General features: G+C 45.2%; 1 protein-coding gene across 1 annotated transcript in view; it reads right to left on the reverse strand.

The window, feature by feature from the left end:
* Nucleotides 1-12,465, reverse strand: part of MTREX (Mtr4 exosome RNA helicase) — a 98,580-nt gene that overhangs the window by 23,767 nt on the left and 62,348 nt on the right. Inside the window, exons 20-22 of the mRNA XM_075932456.2 lie at nucleotides 4,786-4,896; nucleotides 4,203-4,391; nucleotides 2,853-3,016 (exon numbers count right to left, since the gene is read on the reverse strand). Of these exons, the coding sequence (XP_075788571.1) occupies nucleotides 2,853-3,016; nucleotides 4,203-4,391; nucleotides 4,786-4,896 (464 nt within the window). The remainder of the gene's footprint in view (nucleotides 1-2,852; nucleotides 3,017-4,202; nucleotides 4,392-4,785; nucleotides 4,897-12,465) is intronic.

The raw sequence follows: 12,465 nt of genomic DNA on the forward strand, positions 1-12,465 counted from the left end.
AGAATGATGATTTCCTCTGCTCTGGGTGATTCTCAACCTCTGTTCTAGGCTCAGGCTGGGTATCGTGGACACCTGAGGACCTCACCGAAGGTGTTCGAGGAGGTGGGTGGGCAGGGGTTCCTACCGAGCCTGGGGGAATAGGTCTGGACTCTGACCCCTGCTCTCTGATAAGTGGGGTAGCTGAGGGAGCCGTTCTGTGGGTCAAGTATGTTGACGTCACAACCAAACCCCGTCTGGAGGGATCTGGATCTTGGGCTTGGTGGTAGGCCCAAGGCGTTCAGAAGGACCACTGCGGTGGTGGTTGCCATTGTGGGGGCCAAGTTTGGTCTTGGTCCCTCTGTCGGTGCCGGGACTGGGATTTATGCCCAGATTGGAGCCACTGCCTCGCAGCCTGTGAGGACCGTGACCCTCTGGAGTCCACAGTACAGAAGGAGGATGCCCTGGACACCAGGGACTCTCCATCTGACTCTGAAGAGAGTTCACATGCAGACCAGGGCAGTGCCGTGGAATAGGCATGCTCAACTCCTCTTACATGCTGTGGCATTGCCAACGGCTTACCCCTGTGCGGTGGCGGCATGTCTGGAGCTCCTGGCACCGGGAGACATAGTACTGTCTACAGCTCTAGTGCTGAATGTGACAGCTACACCACCTCCTGCACTGGCTGTGATGGTGCCAAATGAACCGGTGCTGGGAGACCTGGGGATCGGTGCCTCGGTGCCATCTGTGGAGCTGGTGTCTGTACTGAGGAAGGGACCGGCCTGGCCCTGAGAGTCTCTCTGGTCTCATACTCTATGGCACCCCGCGGTACCAGAGCCGTCGAGGATGTCAGTTCAATCAGCTCCCGAGCCGCGTTAAAGGTGTCTGGGGTAGATGGCCACGTGATCTCCTCCAAAGGCAGGTCCTGGGCCTCTGGGGTGCTGGCCCTCGGAAGGCTTCGCCATCTGCTTGACGAAGGCGAGGTCCCACGGCACTCTATGTGGTCATGCATGGCGGGCGATCTCCCTCTATGCGACTTTTTTGAAGTCGCTGGTGGAGAGGATTGGAACCGATGCCGTGGTGCTGACCGGTGCCGCTGAGTGCCTGGAACCATGTTCAGTCTCTCTCGTCAACCCTAGTGTGCTCATAACCGACGGCTCTGACTCCGGTGCCGCAGGGCAAAGCGCCAACTCCATTAAAATCAGCTTAAGTCTGGAGTCTCTCTCTTAGTCCGAGGCTTAAACAACTTACAGATTCTGCATGAATCTGTCAGGTGGCCTTCCCCCAGGCACTTGAGGCAATCTTTATGTGAGTCCCCACATGGCATGGGCTTGGAGCACCAGCGGCAGGGCTTAAAACTGTGGGGCCCTGACATGCCTGGGGGAGCAAAACAACTAACTCTAGTTAGAACAAATACCTAACAATTAACTGTGAACTACTCTATTTACACACTAAAAGAAAACTAAGATAAGCTAAGGGAACACTTGCAATTGATCGCAAGTCCGAGGGTTCCAGCAACCATCACAGGTGGAAAGAAGGAACTGAAAGGGGGAGGCAGGGCCAGCAAGGGGTTCCCTGGCACCACTCCAGGGGGCTCCCTGGCTGGCCCAATGGGTGCTGCTCAGGGTAAAAATCTTCCAGAATTTGTGCACAAGGCACGCCCACACCTAAACGTAATGGACATAAGCAAGCACTCGAACGTATGATACTGGATATATAAATAATTGCAGCAAGGTATTAGGGAGGTTAAAATATGTTTCTTTGTGTAAACATGTATCCACTGAAATTTTCAGCAGATACACGTAGGGAGCTGACTCTTTGTGTTCCAGCTCCAGCCAGCTCACCACCAACTGCCCCCCGCCAACGGCAGGGGAGGATGGTGGTGGTGGTGGTGGTGGCGGCGGCCGCAGTAGCAGGGAGCTGGGTTTTAAACTGGCTCCCTCCAAGCACTGACTCCTGCCCCTCCCACTTCTTCTGTGAGAGGCAGCAGCAGTGGGAGGGGTGCGGCTTCCCATGTGCCCTGGCTCCCCCCCCCCCCCCCGGTCTCTCATACAAAGGCAGTGTGTGTGGAGGGGGGGCTGCATGTCACAGAGGGTTATCCAATGTGTCCAGGCTCATTGGTTAACCATGTTTGAACTACACAGTCACATCCCCAGAAGATATGGTCCTCCTTTAAAGACAAGTTATTGTTCTAACCTTTTAACAGATCATTTTCTTGTAAGTTCAAATTTCTATTTTATTTTATCTTTACGCAATTAGAATTTCATTGCTTTAACTAGCATATTGCTTTTTCTGTGGAAGGGATTAAAGAGAGTCACTGTTCTTTATAATACACAGAAAACTACGGGGCAGCCCCTTATACTCGCCACGCCCACTCTTGCTGGGGGTAAGAGTCTGGCCAGAGGAGAGAGGTCAGGTGCAGGCTAGGGGTCTGGATGGGGGAGGGGGCAGGATAGGGCGGGGGGGGGTGTAGGGGTTGGATGGCGTTGGGGACCTGGTGTGGCCCAGGGGTGTGTGTGAAGGAGTGTAAAGCAGAAGACGGAACTGAAGCAGCCCATGCCCATAGGAGATGGCACAGAGGTTGGCCACAGCAAGTGGCTGAGAACACAGGTGGAGGTGGGCAGCAGCAGCATGAGGACGCAGATGATGTCAGTCTGTCATCCCTCAGGAAAATTTTTTTAGATGGGAGAGGGAAAGATATATAGATAAAGATAGAGAGAGAAGGGTATTTTTAACACGTGCATTTCTACGAAATATTTTAAAGAGTGGCCTCTATCATGCTGTAACTAGGATTAGAAATATAGGATTTGAAGCATCAGTAGAGTTCAACAAAGCATATATGTATGCATAATACTACCATAGGAGCCCTCAGTTACCTGCTGATTTCACAAGCAACTCGTCCTTTCATCTCTATGACATCAGAAGATGTAGCAAAACCCAATCTTCTCAATACACGTTTGCGGCACTTGAGCTCATCCATTTGTAAGACAGTTCTAGCTTTCTTCAGTTCACGCTTTGCTGTTCTAATATCCACTGCAATCTATGAAATCCAGAAGTATACAAAAAAAACCTTTCAGAACCTGTCTTCTCAACACAGGCACTTAGATATCATCAGCAGAAGACAAAGATACAGATAGGCATTTAAAAATATGTATTTACACAGCTTCCACCATCACAGTATTTGAGCAACACAAACATTAATTTATCTATGCCCACTAGAGGATGGAAAATATTATCCCCATTTTAACTGATGCACAAGAAATCAAATGACCTCATGAAAGTCACACATGAAACTTGTGGCTGAACTGAGAATTATGAATCCCAGGTCAGTGCCTTCACCACAAGACCATCCAACAATAATCAAATACAAACAAATTGTGTCTCAAAACTTGCAATATACTGATCAAATAGAATGACAGATGCCTTCTTTATAATTGTAGGGTAGGATAAAGAGTTTCAAAACAAATACATTTAGAACCTTTGATGCCAAGAGCCTTCCAATAACTGTTCTTCCCCAGCCCTCTTGGCACCACGCAATTAAGGAAGTCTAGACTGGAGAGCTAATTCAAGGCTAATTTATCATCAGCCAGACTCAGATATCCTAACAGGAGCTAAGCAGCACTTTAGTCCAACAGTCCTATTCATTTGCGTATGCTCACAGAAAATGGGCACTGTTTCAATATAATAATGAAAGAACCAGGAACTAGTGACTTCTGTGAGATTAGACTGAATATAAGGCAGCAGAGAATTTGTCCCAGCATGTGATCTCACTTATTTTGCTTATCAAATATTTCATTTGGATTTGTTTTTAAGGAGACTTCTTTACATCATTCCTATCAATGTAGTAGGCATGAAAGTAGTCAGGGTAGTCTGAAAGTGTAGAAAAACTAGTCAATTATATATCTGGGATGTGTGAGAATATACATTATTTGTATTAAGAACATTACTAAATTATCTTTACTGATTAGGATAAGTGACAAATGAACAGCCTTCTGGTCCATGTCAATTTGTTCTGAAAAAGATTAGATGTGCTTACTTTATATCAAATACCTGAAAAAAGTGAAACGTTCTCCATGAAAACTCAATGAGAGCTACTGAGATTATGCAATATTGCTTTTTTGGAGGAGGGTAACTAGCATTTTCTTTCCAGATAAAATGTATTTAGTGAGAGGTACACACGTAGTGACTGTGCCTTGAGCTAACTGCCAATATAGCTCAGACCTTACCTGTGCTTTTCTTTCGCAGAGCTTATATACAGTTTCCAAACTGGAATCATTGTGAAGTGGATGTGAATACATCCTATGTTCAAAAGCCTCTATTTTTTGGATGACTTTTTTCAGTCCTTGGTCTTTGATGCCCATATCATCAATGGGGTCCAATAATGGAACTCCATCGGGGAACCTCTTCTGTACTTCCTGAAACAAAAAAACAAAAAAAACATTTCTGAAAAGCAAATATTAGTAGCAATACGAGAATGTATAGCTTCAAATTTACATTTAAAAGGACAGATTGAAAAACAAAGCAACTGGCACAATTAGATTATTTAAAGGATGTATGAAACTTGAACAAAAAAGTTTCTTTGATGCTGAAACTTGGCATATTTCAGTTTTTAAAATAACGATGTAAGTCGTTTTATTTGAAGACAGCCAGTGTTTTACATATCATATATTCAGTTTCTAAAACTCAAAATCTCAAGAAAAGAAGCAAACCTGAATGTGAATGTTAAGAAAGCTCTCTCATGCCCTATTGTGACTCACTGTTTACTGCTTGTTTTATTATTTTATTTTTATTCTTGTGGAACTTACATACCTGTATAGATTTTAACACACTTTGCCTGTTGTCAATTGGCCTCAGGTCTTTGGGTATGTAAAGTCGGACACTGCTGATAGCTGAGAGAAGATGCACCAAAACAGGAACAACCTGACAACAACAATCATGTGGAAAATGATAAAGTACAATACAGGAGATTTTTATTGATGCCTTTCAATTGTTGTAAAATTCATTTTTCATTAATTTCGAATTTCTTAGCAGAAAGCAAGCTGTGATTTCATTATTCCAGATCTGTAATAACTGTACATTGTACCTAGAACAGAAAAACTAATTCATGTTGAAATATTGGCTAAAGCAGTGGTACCCAACCTTTTTTATACCATGGACTGGGCAAACTCATTCAAAAGTTTGATGGCAGACTGGCACTGAAATATTTGAATATTCATTATTGTAATTTTAGCCCACAGTATATCAGGTAAATCGTGGTAGAGAGGGGGGGCATGATGATAAATAAGAATTTGAAAAACTGCTGCATACACACACATTTAAAAAAAAACAACAATTAAACAGTTGCTAATTCTTGTTAAAAGTATTCTTCAGTCCAAACCTTTTACTATTCACTTACTTAATAATGCATAATCATGTGTGTGTACCTGCTGCCTGGGAGCAGCTGGAGGCCAGGGAGAGGCTGCTACTGAGAAGGGAGGGAGGGAGAATCGGGTTCCTGGGGCAGCCGCAATCCACACGGTACTTGGCTCCTCTGGCCCGATCACGCAGCAGCCACCAGAGCTAAAACTAGAGCCACGGTGAGACTATCCCAACAGGGACAGCCTAACTGCGGTCCTGGTTCCAGCTCAGTACGCTTGCCTGCCCGTCACCCCACTCACCCTGCTGCTGCATGGGTAAGTTGGTGGGAAGGGAATTCCCTGGGGAACCTTAGAAGGCAGGGCTAAATTAATCCTGGGGGCAATGTACCACAGCCTGGCAGAGAAGGGTTCGCGGCTAAAGCAGCAGTTCTCAACCAGGGATTGGGGCTCCTTGGAGGGCATCAGGGCTGTTCCCCACTCTGACACTCCCAAGTGCAGAAGATGAGGTCCCACAAGAGAGCTTAAAAACCTTGCCTCTACAGGCACTGGTTACAAAAACCTTCCCTCCAGAATCACAACACACAGATTACGGGGAATTGCTGCCACCATCAAGTGATTTTCAGCCCTTAAAAAACCAAGGGTGAATACCTGAACCCACCTCCAGAGGTACCCCAAGCTCTTTTGCCCCAAAAGAGCTTGAAAAAAGAAAGAGAAAAACAAGCTGCAGTCTCTGGTAGCTGACCTCTCAATCTGAAGCATGCAGATAGACACAGACAGACAGACCGACCTTCCAGGACACAAGAATCAAATCACCACCTTAAAAAAGTGATTTTTATTACAAAACAAAAGATAAACTTGATAAAGCATACTTGGTTGCTAGATGTTAGAGAGCAACCAAGGAAAACAAATTAAAACATAGAGAAAAGTCTCTAGACACAAAGCTAGATGGTAAATGGGGATGGGAGGCAGAGATTCACACAGAACAGTTCAAACCAAACCACTAAATAAAGAAAAAAAATACCCTGAACGCAACTAGAGACTCACTTTACTTACTTCTAATCTTCTCTTTATTCAGTTCACTTCCATGCCCCAAATTCCTTGGAGGCTTGGTAGTCCTGCCTAGGTTTAAATCATTCTGTCTGTCAACTCCTGGTTTAACTTTCCCCCACAAAGAAAGCAGGCAAGGCACCTTATACAGCAGTGGTCTCCAACCTTTTTACACCCAAGATCACTTTTTAAGTCTCAGAACAGGCAAAGATCTACTGCCCCGCCCCTTCCTTGAAGCCCCACCTATATTACATGAGGAAATCTAATGTAAATGTACTGCGCAGGTACGCAGCTCAGAGAGGGCTCAAGAGCTACTCTTAGAGCCCCTGAGATCTACCGGTAGATCACCACGGTTATACAGTAATTACTTGCTTAACATGTTTCTGCAATAGCACGATTTTTTTTAGGGACCGTTTTTTGAATAACACTACCATCCCCAAAATAACATGAAAATAATCAAATGGCTGACTACTTCACGCAGTGGTATAAGTTGGTGAAAACAGTGGTAATACACAAGTGGATGAATACATGTGGTCACAGCACTCCTCCGCTCACTCAGGTGTTTATCTTTGTGTTTTAACAAACCGCAGAGACTTGTGTTGCTAGATAGCTAATGTTGACGTTGACGACACAGCACCAACAAAAAATTGACTTTGCCACCACCACCTGAAACACAACCCCTACCTATTCCATTATTTGTAATGGGAAAATTGACCTCGCATAGCACGTTTTTGCTTAGCACAAACATTTTCAGAAACGCATCTATAGTGCTAAATGAGGAATTACTGTATAATTCAAATTCCAGTCCTCCATTTTGATTGGTTCTCCCGGCCCCTTGGCCAACACCCATGCTAGCTATCTGAGTTAAACTCCTTAGCAACAGGGTGCTAATCAGCAGTCCTCCTGTCCATTACAGAGGGCCACAAGCAGCTTTCATGGGGTCCTTCAAGCAGCATTAGACTTGTTGGATTCAGAGCAGAAAGCTAAGTCCCATCACATGGGGCTGAAGCCTGTAATCCTGAGCCCTACCACCCTGAGTTGAAGACAAAGCTGGAGCAACTTAGCTTCATGGCTACTAATGTGGCATGGGGGCCCTAACACCGGCCCTAAGAAAATAAGAACAGCCATACTGGGTCTGCCGACAGTGGCCAATGCCAGGTGTCCCAGAGGGAGTGAATCGAACAGGTAATGATCAAGCAATCTCTCTCCTGCCATCCATCTCCACCCTCTGACAAACAGAGGCTAAGGACACCATTCCTTACCCATACTGGCTAATAGCCATCTATGGACTTACTCCATGAATGTTTCTATTTCTCTTTTAAACCCTGTTATAGGCCTAGCCTTCACAACCTCCTCAGGCAAGGAGTTCTACAGATTGACTATGCACTGTATGATGAAGAACTTCCTTTTATTTGTTTTAAACCTGCGACCCATTAGTTTCATTTGGTGGCCCCTAGTTCTTATATTATGGGAATAAGCAAATAGCTTTTCCTTATTCACCTTCTCCACACCCCCTCATGATTTTATATACCTCTATCATATCCCCCCCTAGTCTCCTCTTTTCCAAGCTGAAAAGTCCCAGTCTCTTTAATCTCTCCTCATAGGGGGACCCATTCCAAACCCCTAATCATTTTAGCTGCCCTTCTCTGAACCTTTTCTAATGCCTGTATATCTTTTTTGAGAGGAGGAGACCACATCTGTACGCAGTATTCCAGATGTGGGCATACCATGGATATATAGAAGGGCAATAAGATATTCTCAGTCTTATTCTCTATCCCTTTTTTAATGATTCCTAACATCCTGTTTGCTTTTTTGACTACCGCTGCACACTGCATGGATGTCTTCAGAGAACTATCCATGATGACTCCAAGATCTTTTTCCTGATTAGTTGTAGCTAAATTAGCCCCCATCATATTATATGTATAGTTGGGGTTATTTTTCCCAATGTGCATTACTTTACATTTATCCACATTAAAATACATTTGCCATTTTGTTGCCCAGTCACTTAGTTTGGTGAGATCTTTTTGAAGTTCTTCAGTCTGCTTTGGTCTTAACTACCTTGAGCAGTTTAGTATCGTCTGTAAACTTTGCCACCTCACTGTTTACCCCTTTCTCCAGATCATTTATGAATAAATAGAATAGGATTGGTCCTAGGACTGACCCTTGGGGAACACCACTAGTTACCCCTCTCTATTGTGAAAATTTACCATTTATTCCTACCCTTTGTTTCCTGTCTTTTAAGTCGTTCTCAGTCCATGAAAGGATCTTCCCCCTTATCCCATGACAACTTAATTTACGTAAGAGCCTTTGGTGAGGGACCTTGTCAAAGGCTTTCAGGAAATCTAAGTACACTATACCTACTGTATCCCCCTTGTCCACATGTTTGTTGACCCCTTCAAAAAACTCTAATAGATTAGTAAGACATGATTTCCCTTTACAAAAACCATGTTGACTTTTGCCCAACAAATTATGTTCTTCTATGTGTCTGACAATTTTATTCTTTACTATTGTTTCAACTAATTTGCCCAGTACTAACTACCTGTCTGTAATTGCCAGGATCACCTCTAAAGCCCTTTTTAAATAGTGGCGTTACATTAGCTATCTTCCAGTCATTGGGTACAAAAGCTGATTTAAAGGATAGGTTACAAACTATAGTTAATAGTTCCTCAATTTCACATTTGAGTTCTTTCAGAACTCTTGGGCGAATGCCATCTGGTCCCGGTGACTTGTTACTGTTAAGTTTATCAATTAATTCCAAAACCTCCTCTAATGAAACTTCAATCTGTGACAAGTTCTCAGATGTGTTACCTACAAAGGACGGGTCAGGTTTGGGAATCTCCCTAACATCCTCAGCCGTGAAGACTGAAGCAAAGAATTCATTTAGTTTCTCCGCAATGACTTTATCATCTTTAAGTGCTCCTTTTGTATCTCAATCGTCCAGGGACACCACTGGTTGTTTAGCAGGCTTCCTGCCTCTGATATACTTAAAAAACATTTTATTATTACCTTTTGAGTTCTTGGCTAGCTGTTCTTCAAACTCCCTTTTGGCTTTTCTTATTACATTTTTACACTTAATTTGGCAGTGTTTATGCTCCTTTCTATTTTCCTCACTAGGATTTGACTTCCACTTTTTAAAAGATGTCTTTTTATCTCTGCTTCTTTTACATGGTTGTTAAGCCACGGTGGCTCTTTTTTAGTTCTTCGGTGTTTTTTAATTTGGGGTATATATTTAAGTTGGGCCTCTATTATAGTGTCTTTGAAAAGTGTCCATGCAGCTTGCAGGGATTTTACTTTAGACACTGTACCTTTTAATTTCTGTTTAAATAACCTCCTCATTTTTGCATAGTTCCCCTTTTTGAAATTAAATGCCACAGTGTTGAGCTGGTGAGGTGTTCTTCCCACCACACAAATGTTAAATGTTGTTATATTATGGTCACTATTTCCAAGCAGTCCTGTTGGACCAGATCCTGCATGCCACTCAGGATTAAATCGAAAATTGCTTCTCCCCTTGTGGGTTCCTGAACCAGCTGCTCCAAGAAGCAGTTGTTTAAGGTATATGCCTTTTATATGAAGAAAACCAGTTGCTGTGGCATAGCTGGGCCATAAAGTTTTTATAGCATCCCCATGTTAAAGAATTCTTCCCACCTGATTTTGTAACATTTTCTGACCACATGAAACTGACTGAACAGTGGTAGCATGTTTGAATTATAATTTACTGTGTGGTTTCTTCTGAAAAATTAATAATGATCATTGTACATGTTTGCTTTAGGAAAAAGACCCATATTTTTTAAGGCATTTTGCCTTGGCTTTGCACAGTACAGGCAGTCCCCGGGTTACGTACAAGATAGGGACTGTAGGTTTGTTCTTAAGTTGAATTTGTATGTAAGTCGGAACTGGTACATATTGTAGGGGAAACTCTAGCCAAACATTTTTTTTAGTTTTGGATAGCATAGGGAAAGGTTAACTCCCCTCTAATGTTTGTTTTGCTGTCTGTTCCCCTGTTCAGAAGATTTCACATCTATTTATGTCCCTGTGACAAACTCAGGACTAAAGGAGTAACTCATCAAATACCAAACAGCTCTGCACCATGCTTTGAGCTAATAGCTTTATTTCCACACACCACCCAGGGTTCTAGGAGGAGGGTACTTTTTTTGCTAACACAATGAGGCCAGCACTTTGTTTGTTTTGGTGGAGTCTTTGTTTTCCCAGGGAGCCCAGCATGTATAGGGGGAGGAGGGGCGGAGAGGCTGCTTTTGTCTGCTGTTCAGCAGCCTGTTGCTCAGGGGAGGGGGCAGCCTGTTGCTGGCAGGGGGGGAGGGGGGAGGCGTGCAGGATGCGAGGCAGCGGGGGGGAGGGGGGGCAGCGGGCGTGGGGAGGCACTTTTCCTCTGCCCGGCAGCTCTGCGGGATCCCTGTCCCTGTGGCCAGCTGCTGCAGGCAGAGGCCAGTTGGAGCCGGCAGGCCGGAGGAGCCGGCCGAAGAGGAGGAGAAGGTGGATTCTAGGACCCAGGTGAGCGAGCCCCGGGGACGCTGCTGCACTCCAGGAGCCCGGCATGTATAGAGGGGAGGAGGGGCAGAGAGGCTGCTTTTGTCTGCTGTTCGGCAGCCTGTTGCTCAGGGGAGGGGGCAGCCTGTTGCTGGCAGGGGGGTGGAGGGAGGGCAGCGGGCGTGGGGAGGCACTTGGCAGCTCTGCGGGACCCCAGTCGGAGCCGGCCCGAGGAGGAGGAGGATCCTAGGACCCAGGTGAGCGAGCCCCAGGAATGCTGCTGCGCATGTGCGGGAGATGCCTCACCCCGTTCGTATCTAGGGATCCGACGTAAGACGGATCCACGTAAGTCGGGGACTGCCCGTATTGCAATGCCTGAGTTAATCTCTGTATTCATGCCCATCAGTGTGAAAGAAGCTATTTGTATATATTTGCATGTATATCCAACCACACTGAAATTGCGGCCCTCGGCATGTGCTGTATCATTGTGGTCCCCTGGGCTTCCAAAGTTGAGTAGCCCTGGTATAACTGTTAAAGATGCAGTAGTAAGAATAGCTGCTGATGTAAGAAATCCTCTCTGGCAAACAAATAAGCGTATGATCCTTTCTGAGTACAGATTGGACCTCCCTGGTCCAGCACCCTCATGACCTAACTGGTCCCGAATGAGGGATTTTTCTGGACCAGGTAAGGTCATTTCAGGCCCCTGCTACTGCCGGCTGCCACCCTCACTGGCTTTCTGGCTCCCCCCCACACCTGAGTCACACACCAGCTCCCGGCCTCTCCCCAGCCCAACTGAGCTGCGTGCTAGGTCCCTGCTGCCTCCTCCACCCGTAGCTCAGATGAGCCATATGCAGGCTCCTGCCTCCCCCTTCAGCCCAGCTGAGCTACACACTGGTTCCCTCACCCTGTCCCCCGGCACAGATGAACCATGTGCCAGCTCCCTGTCCGTCCCTACTTTGCAGCCCAACTGAGCCATGCACCTGCTCCTGGTTCCCCCCTTGCAGTCCAACTGAGCCATGAGAACTGGTTCCTGGGCCCCCACTCCTCCTGCAGTGCACCAGGACTCTCTGATCTTGGAACATCCATGGTCATGCTGGACCACAGATGTTGCAAGACCAGAGAATTCCGGATTTCAGAGGTGCAACCTGTCCTAACAAGACAAACATGGAGGGATAAAAAATAAATCTTCAGTTTAATGAGAATTTGTAGACTAAGGGATCAAGGACATAGAACATACAGCAGGTTGAACACCTACCTCTGCAACCTTGAGATTAAAAGGTTGATACCATTTTATGTGGCTGAAAACTGCCAAGTCTGCTTGAACTTTTAAGCACATTTCCCATAAAATTTTGCTAGATATTTTCCTGAATTGTGGTTCTTATCTCAAAAATCAGGCATTGTGTTTTATTATATTGCAAAATGGAAAATGGCTAGAAGTGTGCTTTCAAATGAAAAGCTGTGAGCTGGAAAAGCTCAGCAGCTCATTAAAAGAAGAATCACATTTAAAACTTCTCCATCCCTAGAGGTTTTTAAGTCTTGGCTTGACAAATCCCTGGGTAGGATGATTTAGTTGGGATTGGCCCTGCTTGGGGCAGGGTGC

The sequence above is a fragment of the Pelodiscus sinensis genome, chromosome 6, assembly GCF_052426305.1.
Source record: "Pelodiscus sinensis isolate ZL-2025 chromosome 6, ASM5242630v1, whole genome shotgun sequence".
Taxonomy (NCBI): Eukaryota; Metazoa; Chordata; order Testudines; family Trionychidae; genus Pelodiscus; species Pelodiscus sinensis.